We start from the raw sequence: 24,103 nt of genomic DNA on the forward strand, positions 1-24,103 counted from the left end.
GCTTATTACTTACAGACCTTTGATTTTTCAAGCTTGAGTAGTAGGCCAGTTTAAAATGTGCCGAATATCTGGCACACAGCCTTTGTCTTGTCCTCAATCAATTTAACATGCTCCCACACAGCTGAGGTCTTCAGCATGTTTGTCTTCTCTTCCAGATGAACTGATTCATGACATTCACTCATGGGCGATTCATAAGCCGCTGTTCCACTATCGGGCTGAACGATTCTCTTTGCCTAACCATTGCCTTCCGTGCCAGTCAGCAGGGATACGGTTTCATTTTCCACTGTCGTGCTGATAACGGAGCACTTTGGAATGCAATACAGATGCATCAGTCATTGCCTTGGTAGTGTAATATAAACAGCGATATGGACAATGATCAGATATTTCTGTTTTTGGGACTCCCTTTTTATCTGATATTTACACCATTCAATAACAGTAAAAGAGACAACTCTTGATGTGGAAAAATTATATAAACAGAAGGCGATGATGGATATAATATCAATGTTTCCTCCACAGACCAAACTGCCTCAGACATATATATATATATATAAATATTGGCACCCTTGGCAAATATGATCAAATAAGGCTGTGAAAATTTATTTGCATTGTTAATCCTTTTGATGTTTTATTTGAAAAATTCACAAAAATGTATCCTTTCATTGGATAATAAGAATTTAAAATGGGGGGAAATAGAATTATGAAATAAATGTTTTTCTCTAATACACATTGGCCACAATTAAGGACACCCTTTTATTGAATTATTTTTTAAACCTCCATTTGTCAGTTTAACAGCTCAAAACTGTCTCCTATAATGCCTGATGAGGTTAGAGAACACCTGACAAGAGATCAGAGACCGTTCCTTCATCCACAATCACTCAAGACCCTTAGAAGCCAGTCCCATTTGAAGTTCCAGTCGTGTCTGATAACTGAATATGCTTTAGTTTGTTTTTGGATGAGCTAGGAGAATTTTTCTTGAAACCCTCCCAAACAACATGGGTTGATGTAGGTACTGTTTGACAATTTTTTTTAAGGTTTTCTGACCCCGAGACTCAACTATTTTCTGCAATTCTCCAGCTGTGATCCTTGGAGAGTCTTTAGCCACTCAAACTGACCTCTTCACCATGCATTAGGACAATATAGACACACGTCCTCTTTCAGGCAGTTTTCTAACAATTTCTGTTGATTGGAAATTCTTAATTATTGTCCTGATGGTGGAAATGGGAATTGTCACTGCTCTAGCTCTTTTCTTAAAGCCACTTCACCAATTTGTGAAGCTCAATCATCTTTTGCTGCACATCAGAAATATATTCTTTGGTTTTTCTGATTGTGATGGATGATTAAGGGCATTTTGACTTTGTTTTCCCTCCACTTTATATTTCTGTGAAACAGGAAGCAATGGCTGGATAATTTCATGTTTATAATCAAGCTTGAGTGCAAAATTGTGAATATGAATGGGAATATACTTCAGAGATATTTTACTCATAAGAATTTCTAGGGGTGCCAATAATTGTGTCCAACGAGTATTTGAGAAAAACATTAATTTCATAATGATATTTCCCCTCCGTTTTAAATTCTTATTATCCAATGAAAGGATACATTTTTGTGAATTTTTTAAATAAAAAATCAAAAGGATTAACAATGCAGATGAATTTTCACAGCCTTTTTTATCATATTTGCCAAGGGTGCCAATATTTGTGGGCATGACTGTATATATATATATATATATATATATATATATATATAGAACATAGCATAGCTGTTTACTTGGCTGTTTGATCAAATAGCTCACTATGCACATGCACTCTAACAGCATGGCTAAGCACAGTTGTGTAACTGTGCCAAGAATTCTGGGCCGAGAACGTATAGTAATTGTACTATATTCAAGCACGAATTAAGACCGTACCGTGGGTTACAGATATCTTCGGCTACCTTGTTTGTTTTGTGAGCGCCTTCACTTCAGAATAGTTCCGAAGCTACAAGTCATTGGAGTCTCATGTACATTTCACAAATGGATGGGTTCGGGAGCTGCAGTTCATTGAACCGGCAAACACTAAACAGTAATCTGGACAAAGGTAAACTGTGCTCCACCTAGCTGATAGTTTATTAATCGTTAGTGCTAACAACCTTTCACACGTGGACTTTTAACTGTGTGTTTCAAAACTGCAGTTAGTAGCTGTCAACCCTCCCTTTTTTTCCAGGGTTCTCACGTATTTGAGCTCTTTTCCCGCTGTCTTCCCGTTTTAGTATTTTCCTGTAAAATATCCCGTTAGCCCTTCCATCCGACCCATCAGTCTATGTACTGTTGTCCTGTTGCCTGTTTTGCTTACTTGAAAGCAACCTTAGCGTGATGTTGGATACTTGGACTCCGTGGTCGCGCCTCCAAGCAGGAAAGCGGTAGAAAGTTAATCCATTTAAAAACAAATTCCCATGCCCATGGTTTACCATGGTTGAAATAGATTTTTAATTAATCAAATTAAGACACGTCTGAGAGGGAGGACGTCTTAACACTGCACAGTAGTCCGAGTAGCAGTAAAGGAGGCTGTCAACATGGAGGCCACACCAAGTAATGACATCACGACGCCCAAGCCCTATTGTCCTTGTTGGCAAAAGAAAATGTTTTGGGGGTGTATTAATATATATATCTTGTTTATCCACTTTAATTTGAACGTAAGAGCTTGCATGTCTATTTGTAAATTGAATGTGCTAGGCTTCCCGTACCATTCGCTCATTTTCACTGTAGAGAAACAGTCCGTTATGCTGCTGGTAAATTGATATTTAACATCATATTATCATTGTAATCAGAAACACATGGGGTTGTAGCACAAACAGTTTTACTGCACTTTTTTTATTCTTATAGTTATTTACCTTTAGATGCTAATGAATCAGAAGTCTCACACATTCAAAGAAAAATAACTAACTTCCACATTGCAAAATAAGTTAGATTACTTAATTAAGAACATTAAATGGATAGTTCACCCAAACTGGCATAAAACATAACTTATTATGTTATAAACATAACATAATTGTTAAATAAATTGTTATTTTTGTTTTTATTGCGCACAAAAAGTATTCTCGTAGCTTCACAACACTGAAGTCACCGACTATTTTACCAATGTCCTTGCTATGTTTCTGGACCTGAGAACATTACAGTTGTGTTGCTGTCTATGGAGGGTCAGAGAGCTCTCAGATTTCAGCAGAAATATCTTAATTATTCTTCATTTGTGTTCTGAAGATTAACAAAGGTCTTATGGGTTTGGAACGACATGAGGGAGAGTAAATAATGACAGAATTTTCATTTTGGGGTGAACTAACCCTTTAACATTGTCAAATAGTTTCTGAAGTATTTAATAATATCAAAAAGCATAAATCATAATCTATTCCCTCACCACTAAGAAAAATTTTAATTCCTGAACAACAAATTTTCAAGTGTCTTATATTTTATAAAAAAAATGTAAATTTACAATGTGGTATTCTGCAGCAAAATGGGAGTTCATCTAGTGTTTTTCTGAGGTATTTAACTGAATCAATAGTCTAAGCAACACCTCTATACAATCAAAATTAATTTTGCACAGACGCATATTTTTTGGTGCCACTTCAAACTGCCGAGCCATTTAAAACCTTTGCCACACAAAGAACAAAAATACGGTCTCACAAATCCATGACTTTTCATGTGCATCTTTAAGTGTGATGGCAAAATAAAGTTCTTATTACAAAGATCACACTTAAATTGCCTTCCTCCAGAGTGAATATGCAGATCATGTTTAAAATTGCTACATTGTTTTAACCTCTTTTCACACTCTGGACTCTGCAGTTTCTTGCAAGAAAGAGACTGCATATGACGCTTCAGGTCCTTTTGATATGTGAATCTCCTCTCACACTGAGGACACGTGAATGGTTTCTCTCCAGTGTGAACCCGAATGTGAGTCTGAAGGTTTCCTTTAACTGTGAAACTCTTCCCACACTGAGGGCAGGTGAAAGGCCTCTCTCCAGTGTGAACCCTTATGTGAACCTCAAGGCTTGTTTTGTTCGAGCAATTCTTTCCACAGTGATGGCACATGAACGGCTTACCTTCGCTGTGGGTTATTACATGATTCTTAAGGTGATTCTTATCTGTAAAACTCATTCCACACTGATAACATTTAAAACTGTGCTCTCTCGAGTGAATCCTCATGTGATAATTAAGGCTTATTTTACATCTGAAGCTCTTTCCACACTGGCCACATACGAACGGCCTCTCTCCAGTGTGAATCCTCATGTGAGTCTTAAGGCTCTCTTTTCGCGAAAAGCTCTTTTCACAGACTGTGCAACTGAAAGGGTTTTTTCCAGGATGAGTTCTCATATGAGCATTAAGGGTTCCTCTGTGTGTAAAACTCTTTCCACACTGAAGGCACATGTAAGGCCTCTCTCCGGTGTGAATCCTCATGTGGACTTTAAGGCTTCCTTTTTGAGTGAATTTCTTCCCACACTCTTGGCAGCTGAAAGGTTTCTCTCCAGTGTGAAGTCTCATGTGGATTTCAAGGTTTCTATGTTGACTGAAACTCTTTCCACACTCTTGGCAGGAGAAATAGCTTCTAGGCCCGGTCTTTTCAGCTGTTTTTTGTGTGGAAGTCTTTTCAGTCTGTGAGCAACTAAAATGTGTTTCTTCATTTGTGAGATTGTGATGTTTCTCATCTTTCACTTCCCTTCCATTGAGTTCTGGAGCTTCCTTTTTTAATAAAATCAGACCTTAGATTAAAAAAAAAAGAGAGAAGATGACAAAAACAAATGAAGCCCAGTTAAATCTAAAAACACAGATGAAACTAAAATATAAAGGCAGTCATAAAATCATTAATCAAGAAAAAGAATAATAATAATTATGTATGACCCAGAAGAGCTGGTTAAATATCGACTGATCTTACACTTACCATATATATCTAAAATAGGGTTGTAACAGTACGTGTATTCGTACCGGACCGTTTCGGTACAGGGCTTTCGGTACGGTGCATGTGTGTACCGAATGACCGAATGCAATATTTTGTATGCGGAACAAAGGTACATTTTCGTGTTTCCAAACGTACATATTAAGTGGCAGAAGTCTCCGCGTTCAGCGCAAATCCCGCCCTGCAGCTGATACTAAGGCGGTGACACACTGGCTGCGTGGCGTGTGCGTTTCTGCTGCGTGTCAGGAGCGTGGCGGCTGCCTCGCGTTTTCTGTGTATTTACACACCAGAACCATGCCTGACGTGGCGCTGGCGCGCTGCTTGCTGTAGAAGGCCGCCGATAGACCAGGCTCTTGTCTTCATGACAACAATATCAACTTTTTTTTACACACTTACACCTACGCCTACTGATAAAGGACACCGTCAACAGTATTGACGGCAAAATAGACTATGTTTGACAGGTGCAATATTTGAAAATCAATAATGTTTTATGTCAACCTATAGACTTTCAAATATCAAAGTGTCATGAATTAATGTGTTTGTGTACAAAATGACATATAAACATATTTTCCTATTATATTTTGCATGGCAACGCTTCCAACAAGCGCACGTCGCATGAAAAATAGGTGTCGTTTCTATTTCAAGGATTCACGCATTTTCCGTGCAGTCTGCAAGCTCTAACCTGTTAACATGGGAGCCGAATAAAAACACAGACAAACCACGCAGCTGAGACGCTTGCGCCACGCATCCAGTGTGTCGCTGGCCTGGCGGCTGCCTCGTGTTTTCGGTGTCTTTACACACCAGAATCGTGCCCGACGTGGCGCTGGTGCGCTGCTGCTGCTATAGGTGACATAGAGGGAGACCGTGTGTCACCGGCCTAAGGTTTTCAAAAGGCATCACGCGAGCGTGAACATCACTACAACTAGGAAAAAAACGATTGTAATTCAAACGCAGCTCACGTCGGCATTTAAACAGACCTTTGCTCTTAATTCCGATCGGTCCAACGCTATAACGAAATCTGAGCAGGTCTAAAAACTGAAACTGTTGATGCTACACTTTACACTTTGGAAAAGTTATTTATGTATTTTAAATATGAGCAGGCCTACAAGCTGGGATTGGTAATGCTGCACTGTAATCATAGTTATTTATTTATATTTTTCATTATATTTTATTATATGATATTGGTTTGAGAGCATTTTATTTAGTGGAGAACTTTGCAGCAGTATATTATTTATTATTCTTTTTTTATTGTATATTTTATTAAAAAGTATTTAAAAAAAAAAAAGTATAAACACTGCAGTTTAATGTTTGCATTTCTTTCCCTTACTGTACTGAAAATGAACCGAACCGTGACTTTAAAACCGAGGTACGTACCGAACCGTGATTTTTTTGCATACCGTTACACCCCTAATATAAAATATTATAAAAGGTGAACGTGAAATCTCATCTTTGTTCCATTTAGCAGAGAAACTATATTTGTTTACGATTTCAATCAGGATTTACGCCTCATCACAGCACAGAGACTGTGATAATTAAAGATACAGACGACTTGCTTTTGGCAAACTCTCGCAGCTAATGGTGTTGTCAAAAATATTTATATTTGAATAAATATCAATACAAAATGTATGAAACTATATATTTCTATATAGAAGCTACATTTCTCTTCTAATGCTATTAGATCTTTTGACAACATAAACAACAAAATTCTCTTAAGATGGATTAAGAGTTACATATGTATCTAACCTCAGTCACTTTGTTTTTGTAAATGACAAAATCATATTGAGGCCTGGTGTCACAGAGGGATCTTAAATTAAGACCGGATTAGCCAAAATCTTAGTTAAATTACATTATGTTATTCTATTTACTTTTTTTTAATGTGCCTTAAAATACATTACTGCTGTCTATTTTGATACAGATACATATTTGAAGATATGTCAGTGCAAGTTGGATTGAGGTAAGAGCACAAAGATGCATTTTAGTTTGGGACTAGGCTTAAACCTCGTCTGTGATAGCAGACATAAAAGTATCAGTAGTGATGAAGCTTTTATTTTATTTTATTGTAATAGTTATAAAATATACTCATGGTGAATACATTATTTTTTATTTTCCAATAAAGTGTAGCACAATTTTACATTATGGTCTAAAGTTTTGTTCAAATTATTGATTTTAATAAATTAATCAATTTATATCATATCAGTTTATATAAGTCATATATTCTAAATCCATCATCAGTTGACTCCTAATTGATATGGCATGTAATAATGAGTATTTGGCTGCTTATATGATGTCTGTCCACATAAGAAGCCTCAAGCTTTGAGAAAGGAAACCAACCTGTTTGTTCCTCCGTTTCTTCTTGTTTCACTTTAAATGCCTCTTCAATTGTAATGTCTTCGTTCTCCTCCTTAACTAACGCCATCTTTAGAAATTCATCTGGATCTCACTTGCTTCACCAGAAACTTCTCTGTTTGGGGAAAAAATGTGTTTGAATATACACATACAAACTAAACCTTTGAGTGTGTCTAAATCAGCTCCCTAGTTTATTATTTAGTTCACTGGCGAGAGTGAAAGTGTTCTTAAATTGCACTGGATCGGTTGCATAAACAGTCACTCAACCGGTAATCAATTTTACTTTGCAGATTCAAGTTAGAACAATCTAATGTTACCCTTTTAGTTATGACTTACTCTGTTTGGATAAAAAAAAAAAAAACTAGTTATTTACGCCTCACAATAAATTAAATGTTACAGATTTTGAACGGCGTGAATCATTTTGGGAAGCATTGATTCAATTGACTCGGAGTTTCGAAAAGCTTCGTTTCTCCCATCACTACTTACCTGTATCATAATTCTTTTTTTTTATCAACTGATTAATAATTTACGGAGAGAAAAGAGACGCACCTTTTCTGTTACTCATGGGGTGATGTGAAGTAGCCACAAAATAATGCTTATTAATGTTAAATAAATGTAACATTTAGTCGTTTATTAATTAATTCATCTCGAAGTTTTTTTTTTTTTTTACTTTAAACATTTAAACACTAAATTCCCCAAGCGGTTAACAATGATTTAAACGCATTAAATGCTAAAAAAAAAAAAAAAACGTGTGCAGCAAAATCACATCTAAAGCGCTTTCCTCACACACGCAGGAGCGCGGCGCAGACTTATGACGTCATGTAAACAGACCAAATTAAAAGTACTTCTCATTGTTCACTACAAGAAAAAAATCTCCGATTCGCAGCCTAACTTTCACATTCCTCGATTTAAGTTGCATTTATTCAAATCAGTTGATTAAAATTTCTGGCTTGAAATTTTATTGTTTTTATTTGTACCACTGATGCATACGTTTTATTCTGTTTGTTTTATACTGTTATCTCTTTTTTTATATTTATTAGTTTTTTTATCTAGTTTATTGTTTAATTTATTTTATTTAATGTGACGTTTTACATGCAGATTTTATATAATTTTATTCCTGTAGATGTTCTTTTTTCCAGTCTTTTCATTTGTTTATTGTTCAAAAAATGCATAGAAATACAGAAGAAAAAAAAAACATGTCAGAGGTATGGTTCAGAATTTAATTATCCACCTTTTGATTAATGTTGTCCAAGTTATAAATAACTACCAATGAAAGTTTGTACCTTATCTAAAATGCAAAACAGATAAAGCAGATGTATGCGTGTAAGAAAATATAATATTTGGTGTTAAAAAAAAAAGAGACACAGCAGATGAGAAGGCAAGTTCAAGTTGAGCTTTATTGTCATTGCGCTACATCTTTGGACATAAAGGGGAATGAAATGTTGTATCTAACAAGACCACGGTGCTACATAAATAAACATACAACCCTAGATGTAAGAACAATTGTTTAGACAGACATAGCTAACTATCTGAAGCGGTAATCTAACTATACATATACTATAAATAATTGACTATACCTACACATAATCTCTACTATACTATAGACTATACAAGTACTTTACATAATAAATGTGCATGAAATTGTGCAAAAGAGGTATTTAAGGTTAAGAAGGAAGTAGTGCAGTATGAATTGTGGTGCATTCACAATTAAAAAATTGTGTTATCTTATCAAGTCCTTGTGACATGGAGTGTTTATGAGAAAGTTCTTGGTGCATATAGTGAGAAAAGAGTGTGTTTTTCTATAGGTGGTTTGTCCAGCCCACTTGAGCCTAGGGGGCTGTTGAGCAGTTTTGAAGAGAGGGCTTTGGTGCTCCGATACCGTCTTCATGATGGCAAGAGCTGGAAGAGACTGTGGGAGGGATGGGTGGGGTCCTTCAGGATACTGGTAGCTTTACTGGAGCATTGTGCAAGGAAAACATCTGAAATGGATGGGAGAGGGGCACTGATGATATTTGCAACTGTTTAACTGTCTGCTTTAGGGTCTTGCAGTCAGCAGCACTGCAGTTCCTATACCAGACAGAGATGCTGCTGGTCAGCACGCTCTCAATGGTGCACCTGTAGAATGTGGTGAAGATGGGTGGAGGGAGACTTGGGCTGCATCCGAATACTGAAAAATGCTGCCTTCGGAGGATGCACTCCCAAGGTAGGAAGACATCAAGGCACGTCCGAATTCAAAGTTAGCTTCACTTCCTGTCTCCTGAGATGCCTTCATCTGGCCGATTTTTGAAGGCAGCATAAATGTATCATTAGCTGCCTTCGATATCCCACAATCCTGTGCTTTCCATTCCGTGAGAGTTAAGCCAAAAAATAAAGATGGCGTATTAAAGTTGCGGTCGGTGGTCAGTTTGTGTGTAAACACTTTTTATGCAATTTCTAGCGAGAAATTAATATTGCAGTAATGAAATATCCACTTAGTTATCACCAAAGCTCTAGTTCATTAAACCATTACGCGGCCTCAGAAGCCTGTCTGAAATCAGTTTCATGAGGTGGCATCGTGCAAAAACGCTGCCTGCAAAGTCATTGCCTGATTAGACAGTGAGGCAGCAAGTCACCTGCCTAAGTTTTCAGATGCAGAGATGTTCTTTTAAATCGGCGAAGGAAGTGGAGCCACTGCTGAACCTTCTTTGAGAGTGACATGGTGTTGGTGGCCCAGGTGAGATCCTCTGTGATGTGCACTCCCAAGAACTTAGTGGTCAACACAGTTACTCCAGAAGTCCATCACAACCTCTTTTGTCTTACTGACACTGAGGGATGGGTTGTTTGCACTAGACCACTCAACCAGTTGTGCCTTTCTGGGAGGTCTTTCATCATTGGTGATGAGACCTACCACAGTTGTGTAATTCGCGAACTTGATGATGTGGTTGGAGCTGAATTTGGCAGTGCAGTCGTGGGTCAACAGCGTGAAGAGCAGTGGGGTGGGCACACAGCCTTGTGGGGCACCTGTGCTCAGTGTGGTAGCGCTTGGAGGTGTTGTGGCCGACATGGACTGACTTAGGTTTTTCTGGTTAGAAAGTCCAGGATCCAATTACAGAGTGAAGTATTTAGACAGGTTTAGTTTGTTGATGAGATGTTGTGGGCTTATTGTGTTGAATGCTAAGCTGAAGTCGATAAACATCATTGTTTTTGTTTTCTAAGTGGGTAAGAGCCAGGTGGAGGTTGGAGGAAATGGCATCATCTGTAGAGCGGTTTGGACGTTAGGCAAACTGAAGTGGGTCAAACTGTATTGGGGAGATTGGATTTGATATGGTGCATGACTAACCTCTCAAAGAACTTCATCATGATTGGGATTGGGGTCAGTGCTATGAGACGATAGTCATTCAGGCAGGACACAGGTGACTTCTTTGGTACTGGTATGATGGTCGTGGACTTGAGACATATAGGGACAACTGCTTGGCTTAGTGAGATGTTAAAGATGTCTGTTAAGCTGTTCAGCACAGTCTCTAAGGACCTGGGCTGGCATGTTGTCAGGACCTGAAGTCTTGCATGGGTTAACATTAGATAAGAGTCTTCCTTAAATCAACTGGAGACAGACAGAGTCCAGTGGGCAGTGTTTGTGCAGGTCTGTCATTCTGCATTTCAAACCATGCATAAAACTCACTGAGTGTATCTGGGAGGGATGTGTGATAATCACAGGCCTATGATGGTCTGAATAGCTTGCCACATACTCTGTGAGTCCTTGCAGTCAAGAGTTGTTTATTTGTGCATTCAACCGTTTTGCTTTCTAAATGCCACGGGACAGGTTGACTCTATCTGTTTTGAGGACTGCTTGGTCTCCCAGGCAATCATAGACATGTTGCAGTGTAGTTTTGTTATTTTTCCTCTGGTTTTGAAGACGAGGTGACAAGACTAACTGACATTAAAGCTGCACTGCTGAGACAGACCGCACTTACTACGAGAGTCCATGTCTCACTCTGCTTTGCTGGTGGCATACCTTCTTGAATAAAGATGGCACCACCCATTCTCTCATCCGCTACAAGTGGATTTGAGAGAATGCGCACAGCATTTCTGATCTTCCAGAGTGTTTACATATAAAGATGATCAAAACTCTTCTTCTAATGAGCAGTTTGATCTTTTTTAGGCGGATTGAAAGAGAATGCTGTCACTGATGATTATTATCATTGACAGCTTAAAATTGGACACGTCTGGGTCAAGCCCATGTACAGGGCTGATTGCTCTGTTATGGATGCATTAAAGCCCATCTTTCAAGCTGAAGATCCCTGTGAATGAACGTGTATATAAATAGTGTAGGAAATCGATTTGCGTTTAGAAATTAATCATAAATGTGCATTAAAAAGTTTTTTTAAAAGAAATTGGGAGTAAAATTACTTCCGCTGTAAAAAAAACGCTCTGATCGGAAGTGACACAACGGCCAGTAAATCTCATCTCTTCTTAATGGAGTCGGACAGTGAAGAGGTTGCAGTTGGGGTTAATGTCAACTCTTACGATGGGCCATTGCCATATATTTATGAGCCGCCTAGGCGAGAGAGGGGTCAGGCAGAGTTAAGGGGAAGGGTAAATGGACAGAGGAGAGAGATAGAGATGAGGGGCTGAGCATGTTCTGCTTCTGAAATTTTTACAGAATCACTGTTTTACGGCTGAGCAATTCATTGAACAAACCGTATAACATCAACTATTAATTAGCAACTATTAATTAGCACAGTAACAAGAACAGCAGTTTAAGACATTAACTTAAGCACAAAACACAAGATACTCCTTTTTTCATTATAAATTAGGCTTTATCTAGTCTAACACATAAACACATGCACTCACTCAAGTTGCAAGAAGGAAAGAATGAGTTTAAGAGAATGAAAATGTGAAATACCAAGTTTACAACAATATGTACAATTGCATAGACCCGAATAACCATCAATCATTTAATTAACCCTTGAATTTAGTTCCTCAATGAGGTTAAAATGTATATTAAATGCACTAGTTAAGCCCTTTGTTGTCATCATTCGGAAAAGAAGGTTTCCTGAGGTTTTCTGATTGGATGGAAGTTCTGTAGTCAGTGAAGGGATGTCTTGGGAAGCCAGTGGTTGGGTGTTGGCTGAAGATGCAAAGTTGTTGGCTGGTTGAAGTTTTAAGGTGGACACACACTAAAGGTGAACTCGGAGACAAAACTTAACTCAGAACACGAAATAAATAATGGCAAATAAAATTAATTTAAGGGGATATTTCACCCCAAAATTTTAATTTGATGTTTATCTGTTTACCCCCAGGGCATCCAAGATGTACATGACTTTGTTTCTTCAGTAGAACACAAACTGGATTGATTGAATTGAAGCTGTGTGTACGGTCTACTGTCCATGTCCAGAAAGGTAAGAAAAACATCATCAAAGTAGTCCATGTGACATCAGAGGGTCCGTTAGAATTTGTTGAAGCATCAAAAATAAATTTTGGTCAAAATACTACGACTTTATTCAGCATTATCTTCTCTTCCGTGTCTGTTGTGAGAGAGAGTTCAAATCAAAGCAGTCTGGATATCTGGTTCCGTTTTAATGTGTCTGACACTCCCTCTGAGTTCAAACAAACCAATATCCCGGAGTAATTCATTCACTCAAACAGTACACTGACTGAACTGCTGTGAAGAGAGAACTGAAGAATGACTAAAATGTATTTTCGATGCTTCAATAAATTCTAACTGACCCTCTGATGTCACATGGACTACTTTGATGATGTTTTTCTTATCTTTCTGGACATGGAGAGTATACCGTACACACAGCTTCAATGGAGGGACTGAGAGCTCTCGGACTAAATCTAAAATATCTTAAACTGTGTTCCGAAGATAAACAGAGGTTTTACGGGTTTGAAACAACATGAGGGTAAGTTATTAATTACATAATTTTGTTATCTGGCTGAACTAACACTTTAACATATTAATATATTGGTATAATGGTATAACTAATATATTATATAGACTCATTACATGCAAAGTGAAATATTTCAAGCCTTTATTTGTTTAAATGTTGATGATTATCTATGGCTTACAGCTTATGAAAAACCCAAATTCAAAATTAGAATATTGTGAAAAGGTTTTCATAGCTGTAAGCCATAATCATCAAAATTACAACAAATAAAAGCTTGCAATATCTCACTTTGCATGTAATGAGTCTATGTAATATATTAGTTTCACCTTTTAAGTTCAATTACTGAAATTAATTTTTACATTATGAACACAGATGTTTACAAATGAGCAACATTATATTTGTCACATTTAGTAGAAGCAGATCTTAAAATTGTGAAACACATGGTCCTCAGTTTCAGAAACTGTCACATCAGGGAGTGGAGTAGCAACAGACCCTTCATCCTCTTCCTTGGATTTGAGACAAGGTGAGCTAATATAGTTCACAATGAAAGCGAACCATGTTTAGCCATTCTGACAGAAAGGTGTTAAGTGACACTAACATTGTAGTGTGTTTTATTATAGTAGGTAATAATTAGGATAAGAGGTTAATATCAAATGTATCTTTCATGTAGAGAAAGATAGACAAGATGTGATTGAGGAAGATGGTGGAAGTGAAGAGAGCGAGAGCATGAGTGTTGCTCTGAGCACAGTGTGCAAATGAGAGATGGAGAGGGACTGGAAAGTAGGCAGAGCAATTCAGACCAATTTTTGTCAGAGGATCCAGGACTATGGCCAGATAAATTAACGAATGATCAGAGAGACACCATAGTGCGCAGTCTGGCAAGTAAAGGTACAAAGAAAACAAACAAAATTCCACCTAAAGATATGAAAGGGAACCATTTCCCATTTATCTTGAATTTGTAAAGTCAGCAAACGGCTGTGAAAAAATCAGAAGAGACTGGCTTATTCATAGTGAGAGTGCAGAGGCTCTATATTGCATCCCATGCCTTCTGTTCTCTCATGAGCTGACAAAGCCGTCAAGAAGTGCTCTGAACAGGAGGGATGGAGTTAAATTAGCAATCATTAAATGGCAAAGAATGTACAACAAATAGCCAGAATATGAGACGAACATGCCTCATAAGCAGTTCTATGTGAAATGGAAAAGCCTTCAGCACTCATTACTGGCAGCAACTTGATGGTCACCTTCAAAGACAACTACTGGCAGAAATAGAAAAGTATAGGCTTATTCTACAGAGGCTTTTGTATGTGACCCTACATTTGGCATCACGAAACCTTGCATTCAGAGGCAAAAATTTAAATTTAGATGATGTCCAAAATGGGCATTTTCTTTGCACTTTAGAGTTGTTGGAACATTATAATCCCATTATACATGAGCACCTTGAAAAAGTAAGGGAAAAGAAGAAAGAGGGGTCAAGGCTAACACACTATCCAAGTTCTGAGATGCAGAATGAATTAATTGAGCTCTGTGGCAAAAGAGTGTTGAACACTATCCTGGCAGAAAGAGAAGCTGCAATTTACTTCTCTGTGATATGTGACTCCACACCAGACATCTCTCACACTGAACAGAATGTGCTATTGTTGAGATATGTACATCAAGATGTAGAAAGTGATGTATGGAAGATAACCGAGAGATTCTGTCTATTTGAAAACTTTTATAAAAAGACAGGCAGGGAAATCTCTAAAATGATTCAGGCAGTATTGCAGGACAGGGGCATACCATTAGAGGACTGTAGGGGACAGGGTTATGACAATGGAGCCAACATGTCAGGGAAAGTGAAAGGTGTGCAAGCTGAGATTTTAAAACAAAACCCACTTGCTACGTACTCCCCCTGTGCTTCCCATACCCTCAATTTGGTGGGTGTACATGCAGCTCAGTCATGCCCCGAGGCCTCAGCATTGTAATATTTCAACATATTTGATGCAGTTGTTCTACTCACTGTGTTGGTAAAGGTACTACAGTGCTTGGAAAATCGTAATCTGATTCTTCAGGCAGGGGATATTTCTTTGGACATTGAGGCTGCAAACATCAAGGCACTACAAGAGGATCTTCGTTGTGAATGGGACTCCCTCCTTGACGAGGCCTGCTTAGTAGCCCAAGCCATAGAGATTCCTGCTCAATTTCAGGGTGAAGAGAAGAGGAAAAGGAAAAGGAAATGTATGCCAGATGAGAGTCAAGAAGATGAAACTAAAGAGAATGCTGCAGCTGTATTCAGAAACCATGTCTTTTTTGTTGCAATGGACAGCATAGTCAGGGATTTAGATGCAAGGTTCCAGACCACAGCCACCATATATTGGCAGATATGTCAGAAGAAGAGATAAAAGTAACAAGCCGGGCTATGATAAGGTTGTTCTGCACGCTTAGTAAACAAACTTGAGTTAGTCAAAAATGCAGCAGCAAGAGTTCTTACTAGAACCAGGACGTATGACCATATTAGCCCGGTCCTGTCCACACTGCACTGGCTCCCTATCAAACATCGTATAGATTTTAAAAGATTACTTATTACTTATAAAGCCCTGAATGGTTTAGCACCTCAGTATTTGAATGAGCTCCTTTTACATTATAATCCTCTACGTCCGCTACGTTCTCAAAACTCAGGCAATTTGATAATACCTAGAATATCAAAATCAAGAGAATGTTGTGGTCAATAGTGTCAAAGGCAGCACATTGTAGTCTTTATGGTGCATTCAAGTCATGTCGGATAGATTGTATTTACATGTTGAATACACATGAACGCAACCAAAGTTGGTGTGACGAGTGGGAAATTCGAAAATGTATTTTCAGCCGAGTTTCTGAAATGAGGCTATGTCAGTGAGAAAAATGTGTCGGATGAAATAAACGCAGACAAAGAATATAGATGTGCAGTGTCTGTGTTTACAGTTAATCTGTTGAAATATTTTTTTTTTGTACTGTACAATAAAACTAGTTGCAGAAAATATTAGATTATTATATAATTACCATATAATATATAATGATTCAGTTTACCTTCACCTCATAAACCAGTTTCAATAAAAACAGTGCAGTCTTTATTCATCATTTTGGAAATTTTGAATCAGTCTTGGACTTTTTTTGACACTTAAGTCAAAGCTTCAGACTATTCTTAAGAGCATTTCTGTGAAGTTGTATACATACAGGCCAAGGATTACTAGATCAAAAAGTTAAAATAATTGTATCAAAAGGATACAACATAACAAAACATGAATAGATAGATAGATAGATGACCTTTCTGAATTTAAAGTATAATTACTATTTTATTTCTAAGACTAAATTAATAAAAAATAATATTTCATCAAATAACCCCCAACAGTAATGAAGACCAGACTGACAACATGTTTACTTGTACAATCAAATAATGTAGTAAAAGGTGAGTTTCATTGAGTCTGTCCTTTTATTTATGTTTCATATACATTTTGTCTTTTTGTGAAACGCCACAATGTAACTAATATTTTGATTCCAGGGTATTAAATGGAATCTGAACTAAAAATGCTCGGGCATGGCCACAGGCATTCATAAGAACATGTAAAATAAAAATAAAAAGCTTAACATTTTCAGATGATTGTCTGATAAGGGCCACATTTAAAATATTAAGTGAACAGCCTCACCAAAGTAATTATCTTTGTTCACGATGTGAACGTAGCCTTGATTTCACACAGACGTGCATTTTCTGGTGATATTTTAAACTGCCGAGCCATTTAAATCTCTTCCCACACACAGAACACAAATAACGTCTTACATCAGCATGAATTTTCTGATGAATCTGCAAGTGTGAAAGCAAAATAAACATTTTGTTACAATGATTACAATTAAACCTTTCTTTAAAGTGAATGCACTGGTGATTTTTCAAATTGCTCCCTTTTCTAAACTGCTTCCCACAATCAGAACAAGGCAATGTCTTTCCAGAATGAGTTTGCAAATGACGGTTCAGGTCTTTTTGATAAGTGTAACTCCTCTTATATTGAAGACATTTAAAAGGTCTCTCTCTAGTGTGTACTCTCATGTGAACATCAAGGTTTCCTTTAAATGTGAAACCTTTTCCACACTGGGAACAAATGAAAGGTTTCTCTCCCGTGTGAATTTTCATGTGAGTTTTAAGGTTCCCTTTAAATCTACAACTCTTTCCACAGTGATGGCAAATGTAAGGCTTCTCACCGGTGTGAATTATTGCATGCCTCTTGAGGTTTTTCTTATCTGGGAAACACTTTCCACACTCAAGACATTGAAAACCATTCTCTCTGGAATGAATTCTCATGTGGTAATCAAGGCTTTCTTTTCGTGTGAAAGATTTTCCACACTGAGCGCATATGAATGGCTTCTCTCCAGTGTGAACTCTCATGTGAGTCTTAAGATTTCCTTTTTGTGAGAAGCTATTCCCGCACAGTTTGCATCTGTGAGGGCACTCTCCAGTGTGACCTCTCATATGAGCATTGAAGGTTGCTTTATATTTGAAACTATTTCCACACTGAGGGCATTTAAAAGGCTTCTCTCCAGTGTGAAGTCTCATGTGAGTCTTGAGGCTTACGCTATGTCTGAAACTCTTTCCACAGTGATGGCAGGTGTAAGGTTTTTCTCCAGTGTGAATTCTCATGTGACACTTAAGGCTTACTTTAAATCGAAATTTCTTTTCGCATTCTTGGCATTTGAAAATCTTTTCCTCAGAGTGAATTATAATGTGTCTGTTAAGGTGTTTGATGTCCCGGAAAGTCATTCCACACTGATGACATGTATAACAGTTCTCTTTTAAGTGCATTTTCATGTGGGAAGTAAGAGATTTCTTACATTTGAAAAACTTTCCACATTGTTCACATCGGAACGGCTTAACTCCTGTGTGACTGTTCATGTGATACTTAAGGTTTACTTCTGCTGTAAAGCTTTTTCCACACAGTTGACAGGAGTAAGGCTTCTCTCCGGTGTGAATTCTCATGTGCCTGTTAAGGGTTCCTTTTTGAGTGAAACTACTTCCACACTGTTGGCAGCTGAATGGCTTCTCTCCAGTGTGAATTCTCATGTGGCATTTAAGGTTTGTGTTTTTACAGAAAACTTTTCCACAATGTTGGCAGGTGTAAGGGCTTTCTCCACTGAGAATTCTTATATGGACTTTAAGGTCTCCATGTTGTTTCTTAAACTGATCTTTGTCTTCCATTTCATTCAGTACCTCATTCTTCTCTTTCAGCATCATCAGGTCTAGGATGAAGAGAGACAATACAAGTTAAAATCTTAAACCCTGTTGACAAAATGGCCCTAATCAGACCTACTGGGAGATGTGACCTGCTTCCAAAAAAAAAAGGAAAAGAAGAAAAAAATAAACTAAATTAATTTGTCGCATTCATCTGGCATTTATATACTTATTTTGTTCAATTTGCCAAACCGTCTCATTCTCAGGCTTTTCACAATCAATGCCTCCATCTATTCAGTCTTCTAGGATGAACTTCTACCACAGGTGGACAAGAGTTCATACAAAATACATAAGAGTTCACCTAGGATAGATCTCACAGACGTTTACCCATGGCAAACTACCAGCTATGCAATATAAATATATCTATTATATCTATCTATAAAGATATTTTATTATATCTGTGCTTAACAACAGTGTCCAGCAGAAAACAATGGAATCATTAACCTCCAGTAAATTAATGGTAGCATCTGCTAAATGGATAGCCGCAGCATGTAGGCCAACTTGAGGAAGAAGATCTGCACAACATCTAGGATTACATCTTATGAATTGCCCTCAGGAGCTTCAGTTGTCAGATACACAAGCTATATGAAACAAAGAGGACAAAACTAGTTCAGGAGTTCATAGTGATGCTTATAGTCATGCTTAATTGTTGAGTGCACTGACAGCACTGTCTCTGTGCATAATATTAATTAGGTTTCAGACCCACCCCCCCATAGCACACAAACTGCACTTGTTAAAATTACAAGAGACTAGCTTCTTGCGTCAGACCAAGGCTGCATCTTATTGCTAGTTTTGCTTGATCTTAGTGCTGCATTCGACACCATAGATCAGTGATCCTCAAATCTGGCTCGCGAGATCCACTTTCCTGTGAAGTTTAGCTCTAACCCTAATCAAACACGCATGAGTTTGCTAATCAATGTCTTCAGGATCATTAGAAAATCACAGGCAGGTGTGTTTAATTAGAGTCGGAGCTAAACTCTGCAGGAAACTGTATCTCGCGAGCCAGATTTGAGGATCACTGCCATAGATCGTGACATACTCATAGATCGATTACAAACTAGTGATGGGAAGTTCGATTCTTTTCCACAAACCGGTTCTTTCGGACGGTTCGATTCAATAAACTGGTTGAGAAGACCGGTTCAGCGGTTCTTTTACGCTCGATGTAATGACGAACCGTAATGGCGTCACGTCTATCAAACATTCAAATATATAAAGTCAGTAATCATAACTTTAGTCAGTTAAAAACCTCATAATCATGAAAAGTTTACAATGAAGTTTTGCAACAACACACCCAAATACAGTAACAGCAATAATGTGCAAACTAGGATTTAAGTCTTGAAGATATAAAGTAAATGAATTAGGTGTCATCAGCGCAGAAACATGATCCACTTACTATACATAATCCATTGCGATGTATTTGTTATTAAATGAACTTACGTTTCGCCAGATTGACCTTAATTCAAGCCCTCGGTTTACCCGCGCTCATAACATTAGCACAGAATCGGTTCAGAATCAATCACCAAAAGAACCAGTTCAGTTCAGACATGCTGTGAGTCAGTAGGCTTCACGCTGAATCAGGCATGCGCAGTATCATCAGCTCCTCGGTTCTCGAATCAGATGCGTCCGAAAGAAACGGTTTTTGGTCTAGTGTACTGATGATCCGAAAACCGAAGCAACTGGTTCTTGACTCAAGAATGAGAATCAGCTCATCGGTTCTAAAATCGGACGCATCCAACAAAAACGATTCTAGGTTTAGTGTACTGGTGATCTGAAAACCGATGCAACCGGTTCTTCAATTCAATTCAATTCAATTCAAGTTTATTTGTATAGCGCTTTTACAAAACAAATCGTTACAAAGCAACTTTACAGAAAATTATGTTTCTACAATATTTAGTAGTAGATAGTAGTTTGTGCACATTTGACAGGATTTTAGAAAAAATAAAAATAATAATAATAATACAAGACGTAGTCAGCTAGACGATGAACTATCAATATTATTAATTAAGTTATTATATGATTCAGTCACACATTTAGCAATAATTGTTAGTTCTGTTTGTTGATTCAGGGTTAGCATCATCTGAGGTCCTCTGAGGGTCAGCATCATCTCTTCTCAGGTGTTCTGGATCCAGACTGGAGCTTGTGTAAATCCTAGTTACCACGAAACATAGAAACAAAATACAGACATCATTAGCATAGCTGCTGATCCAACAAAGTACAATTAGTTTAGACCAAGCTAATGAATAAAAATGCACCTTTGATCAGATGCAACTACACTCACAATTAAAAAGATACATTATTCGAATGCTTGGCGAAAGAGATGCGTTTTTAATCTAGATTTAAACAGAGAGAGTGTGTCTGAACCCAGAACATTATCAGGAAGGCTATTCCAGAGTTTGGGAGCCAAATGTGAGAAAGCTCTACCTCCTTTAGTGGACTTTGCTATCCTAGGAACGACCAAAAGTCCAGCGTTTTGTGACCTTAGGGTGCGTGATGGGTTGTAACGTGGTAGAAGGCTAGTTAGGTATGCAGGAGCTAAACCATTTAGGGCCTTATAGGTAAGTAATGATCATTTGTAACTGATACGGAACTTAATAGGTAGCCAGTGCAGAGACTGTAAAATTGGGGTAATATGATCATATTTTCTTGACCTCGTAAGGACTCTAGCTGCTGCATTTTGGACTACCTGTAGCTTGTTTATTGACGAAGCAGGACAACCATCTAGAAGTGCATTACAATAGTCCAGTCTAGAGGTCATGAATGCATGAACTAGCTTTTCTGCATCAGAAACAGATAACATGTTTCGTAGCTTGGCAATGTTTCTAAGATGGAAGAATGCAGTTTTTGTAATATTGGAAATATGATTTTCAAAAGACAAGTTGCTGTCTAATATAACACCCACATTTCTGACTGTAGAGGAAGTAACAGTACATCCGTCTAGTTGCAGATTGTAATCTACAAGATTCTGTGTAGTGTTTTTTAGTATCTCTGTCTTATCCGAATTTAATTGGAGAAAATTACTTGTCATCCAATCTTTTACATTTTTAACACACTCTGTTAGCTTAGATAATTGGGAAGTTTCATCTGGTCTCGTTGAGATATATAGCTGAGTATCATCAGCATAACAGTGGAAGCTAATTCCGTATTTTCTAATAATATTACCAAGGGGCAACATGTATTTTGAAAATAGAAGGGGACCTAGGACGGATCCTTGTGGCACTCCATATTTTACTGATGATGAATGAGATGACTCCCCATTTAAGTAAACAAAATTGTAGCGATCGGACAGATAGGATCTAAACCATCTTAGAGCCTGCCCTTGAATACCTGTACAGTTTTGTAATCAATCTATGAGTATGTCATGATCTATGGTGTCGAACGCAGCACTAAGATCAAGTAAGACTAGAAATGAGATGCAACCTTGGTCTGACGCAAGGAGCAGGTCATTTGTAATTTTAACAAGTGGAGTTTCTGTGCTATGGTGGGGCCTGAAACCTGACTGAAATTCTTTATGCAGGAAGGTACTCAATTGAGCAGACACAACTTTTTCTAAAATTTTAGACATAAATGGAAGATTTGAAATAGGCCTATAATTTGCCAGTACACTAGGATCTAGTTTTGGTTTCTTAATAAGAGACTTGATAACCGCCAGCTTGAATGGTTTTGGGACATGACCTAAAGATAACGACGAGTTAATGATATTGAGAATCGGTTCTTCGGCTACAGGTAACAGCTCTTTCAGTAATTTAGTGGGTACAGGATCTAATAAACATGTTGTTGGTTTAGATACAGTGATAAGTTTATTTAGCTCTTCCTGTCCTATGGTTGTAAAGCACTGCAGTTTATCTTTGGGTGCGATGGATGAAACTGAAGTGTTAGACATTGTAGAATCTACATTCGCTATTGTATTTTTAATGTTATCTATTTTATCAGTGAAGAAATTCATAAAGTCATTACTATTTAACGTTGGTGGAATATTTGAATCAGGTGGCGTCTGGTAATTTGTTAACTTAGCCACTATGCTAAATAAAAACCTTGGATTGTTTTGGTTATTTTCTATGAGTTTGTGGATATGCTCTGCCCTAGCAGTTTTTAGAGCCTGTCTATAGCTGGACATACTGTTTTTCCATGCAATTCTAAAAACTTCTAAGTTAGTTTTTCTCCATTTGCGTTCAAGACTACGAGTTACTTTCTTGAGATAGTGAGTATTACTGTTATACCATGGTACAGTACGTTTTTCTATAACTTTTTTCCATTTGACCAGGGCAACAGCTTCTAATGTATTAGAGAAAATAGTGCCCATGTTGTCAGTAATTTCATCTAATTTATGTGTATTTTGGGGTACAAATAGCAGTTGAGATAGATCAGGCAGGTTATTTGCGAATCTTTCTTTGGTGGCTGGAACAATAGTTCTGCCCAGACGGTATCGCTGCGACATATAGTTAATATCAGTTATATGCAGCATGCACGATACAAGGAAATGGTCTGTAACATCATCACTTTGAGGTACAATATCTATAGCAGTAAGATCGATTCCATGCGATATAATTAAATCTAGTGTATGATTAAAACGATGAGTGGGCCCGGTGACATTTTGCTTGACTCCAAAGGAGTTTATTAGGTCAGTAAACGCAAGTCCTAATGTATCATTTGCATTATCAACGTGAATATTAAAATCTCCCATGATTAGTGCCTTATCAACTGTAACTAGAAGGTCTGAGAGGAAATCTGCATATTCTTTTAGGAATTCTGTATACGGCCCTGGTGGTCTATACACAGTAGCCAGAGCAAGAGATACATTAGATTTCTTTTGCATGTCTGACAGAGTAACATTTAGCAGAAATATTTTAAAAGAGTTAAACCTGTATCCTGTTTTCTGGGTAACATTGAGAATATCACTATATATTGTTGCAACACCCCCGCCACGACCAGTCTGACGGGGCTCATGCTTATAACAGTAGTTTGGTGGAGTAGACTCATTTAGACCAAAATAATCATTTGGTTTTAGCCAGGTTTCAGTCAAGCAGAGTAAATCAAAACTATTATCTGTGATCATTTCATTTACAATAACTGCTTTTGGTGTGAGTGATCTAATATTTATGAGCCCAAACTTTAAAAATAGTTTTTGTTCATTTACTTTACATTTTTCTGGTTTAACTATGATAAGATTTTTTCTAGATCCTACATTATATTTATATTTTGACCTCACTATTCGGGGAACAGACACAGTCTTAATAGGTTTTACAGCGCAAGTACTTTTAGCATTTAAGCGGGTGGAACAAAACTCATCATAATGGTTATTTGAGAATTGTCTTACTAGTCACATGGAGCGAAGTGTCCTGGAGATGTTGTCATCTCGAGAACGAGAACTGCTCCAGCAGTGGGCATGGCTCTCCATGGCAGAAGACTCTAAAATCAAAGATTGCTTTTGTGTCATATTGTGGGCTATTTCAATTCCGTGTGCTTCCTTTTGATCTTTGCAATGCACCAGAGACCTTTCAAAGACTGATGAACAGTGTCTTGGCTGGTCTTATTTATAGGTGCTGTGCAGTCTACTTGGACGACATAGTGGTGGCTTCACCCACTTTCAAGCAACATCTCTATGACCTCAGGGAAGTCCTTTCACGGCTTATGTCTGCCGGTTTGACCATTAAGCTGGTCAAATGCCAGTTTTGTCATGGAGAGCTCACCTTCTTGGGGTACTGTGTCTGTCCAAGTGGCGTCCTGCCGGACCAGAACAAAGT

At 37.7% G+C, this 24,103-nt stretch overlaps 2 protein-coding genes across 2 annotated transcripts; both read right to left on the reverse strand.

The window, feature by feature from the left end:
• Positions 1-2,817: 2,817 nt before the first annotated feature.
• LOC127955986 (gastrula zinc finger protein XlCGF52.1) lies at positions 2,818-8,065 on the reverse strand. Its single transcript, XM_052553718.1, has 3 exons — positions 7,815-8,065; positions 7,251-7,380; positions 2,818-4,725 (listed from the first exon to the last, which is right to left on the reverse strand). Exons 2-3 carry the CDS (start codon positions 7,333-7,335, stop codon positions 3,545-3,547), a joined length of 1,266 nt encoding a protein of 421 aa, XP_052409678.1. The 5' UTR covers positions 7,336-7,380; positions 7,815-8,065; the 3' UTR covers positions 2,818-3,544.
• An 8,493-nt stretch (positions 8,066-16,558) lies between these two features.
• Positions 16,559-18,561, reverse strand: LOC127955958 (gastrula zinc finger protein XlCGF57.1-like). The gene has a single exon (XM_052553662.1). The coding sequence runs from the start codon at positions 18,363-18,365 to the stop codon at positions 16,800-16,802; it is 1,566 nt and encodes a 521-aa protein (XP_052409622.1). The 5' UTR covers positions 18,366-18,561; the 3' UTR covers positions 16,559-16,799.
• Positions 18,562-24,103: the final 5,542 nt, after the last annotated feature.

This window comes from Carassius gibelio, chromosome B4 (genome assembly GCF_023724105.1).
Source record: "Carassius gibelio isolate Cgi1373 ecotype wild population from Czech Republic chromosome B4, carGib1.2-hapl.c, whole genome shotgun sequence".
NCBI classification, from domain to species: domain Eukaryota; kingdom Metazoa; phylum Chordata; class Actinopteri; order Cypriniformes; family Cyprinidae; genus Carassius; species Carassius gibelio.

Excerpts from the sequence above, each read along its gene's own strand:
- LOC127955986 (XM_052553718.1), bottom strand. The coding sequence starts at position 7,335 with ATGGCGTTAGTTAAGGAGGAGAACGAAGACATTACAATTGAAGAGGCA. Across the intron at positions 4,726-7,250 it reads AGAAACGGAGGAACAAACAG|GTCTGATTTTATTAAAAAAG; the intron begins GTTGGTTTCCTT and ends TTTTAATCTAAG.
- LOC127955958 (XM_052553662.1), bottom strand. The coding sequence starts at position 18,365 with ATGATGCTGAAAGAGAAGAATGAGGTACTGAATGAAATGGAAGACAAA.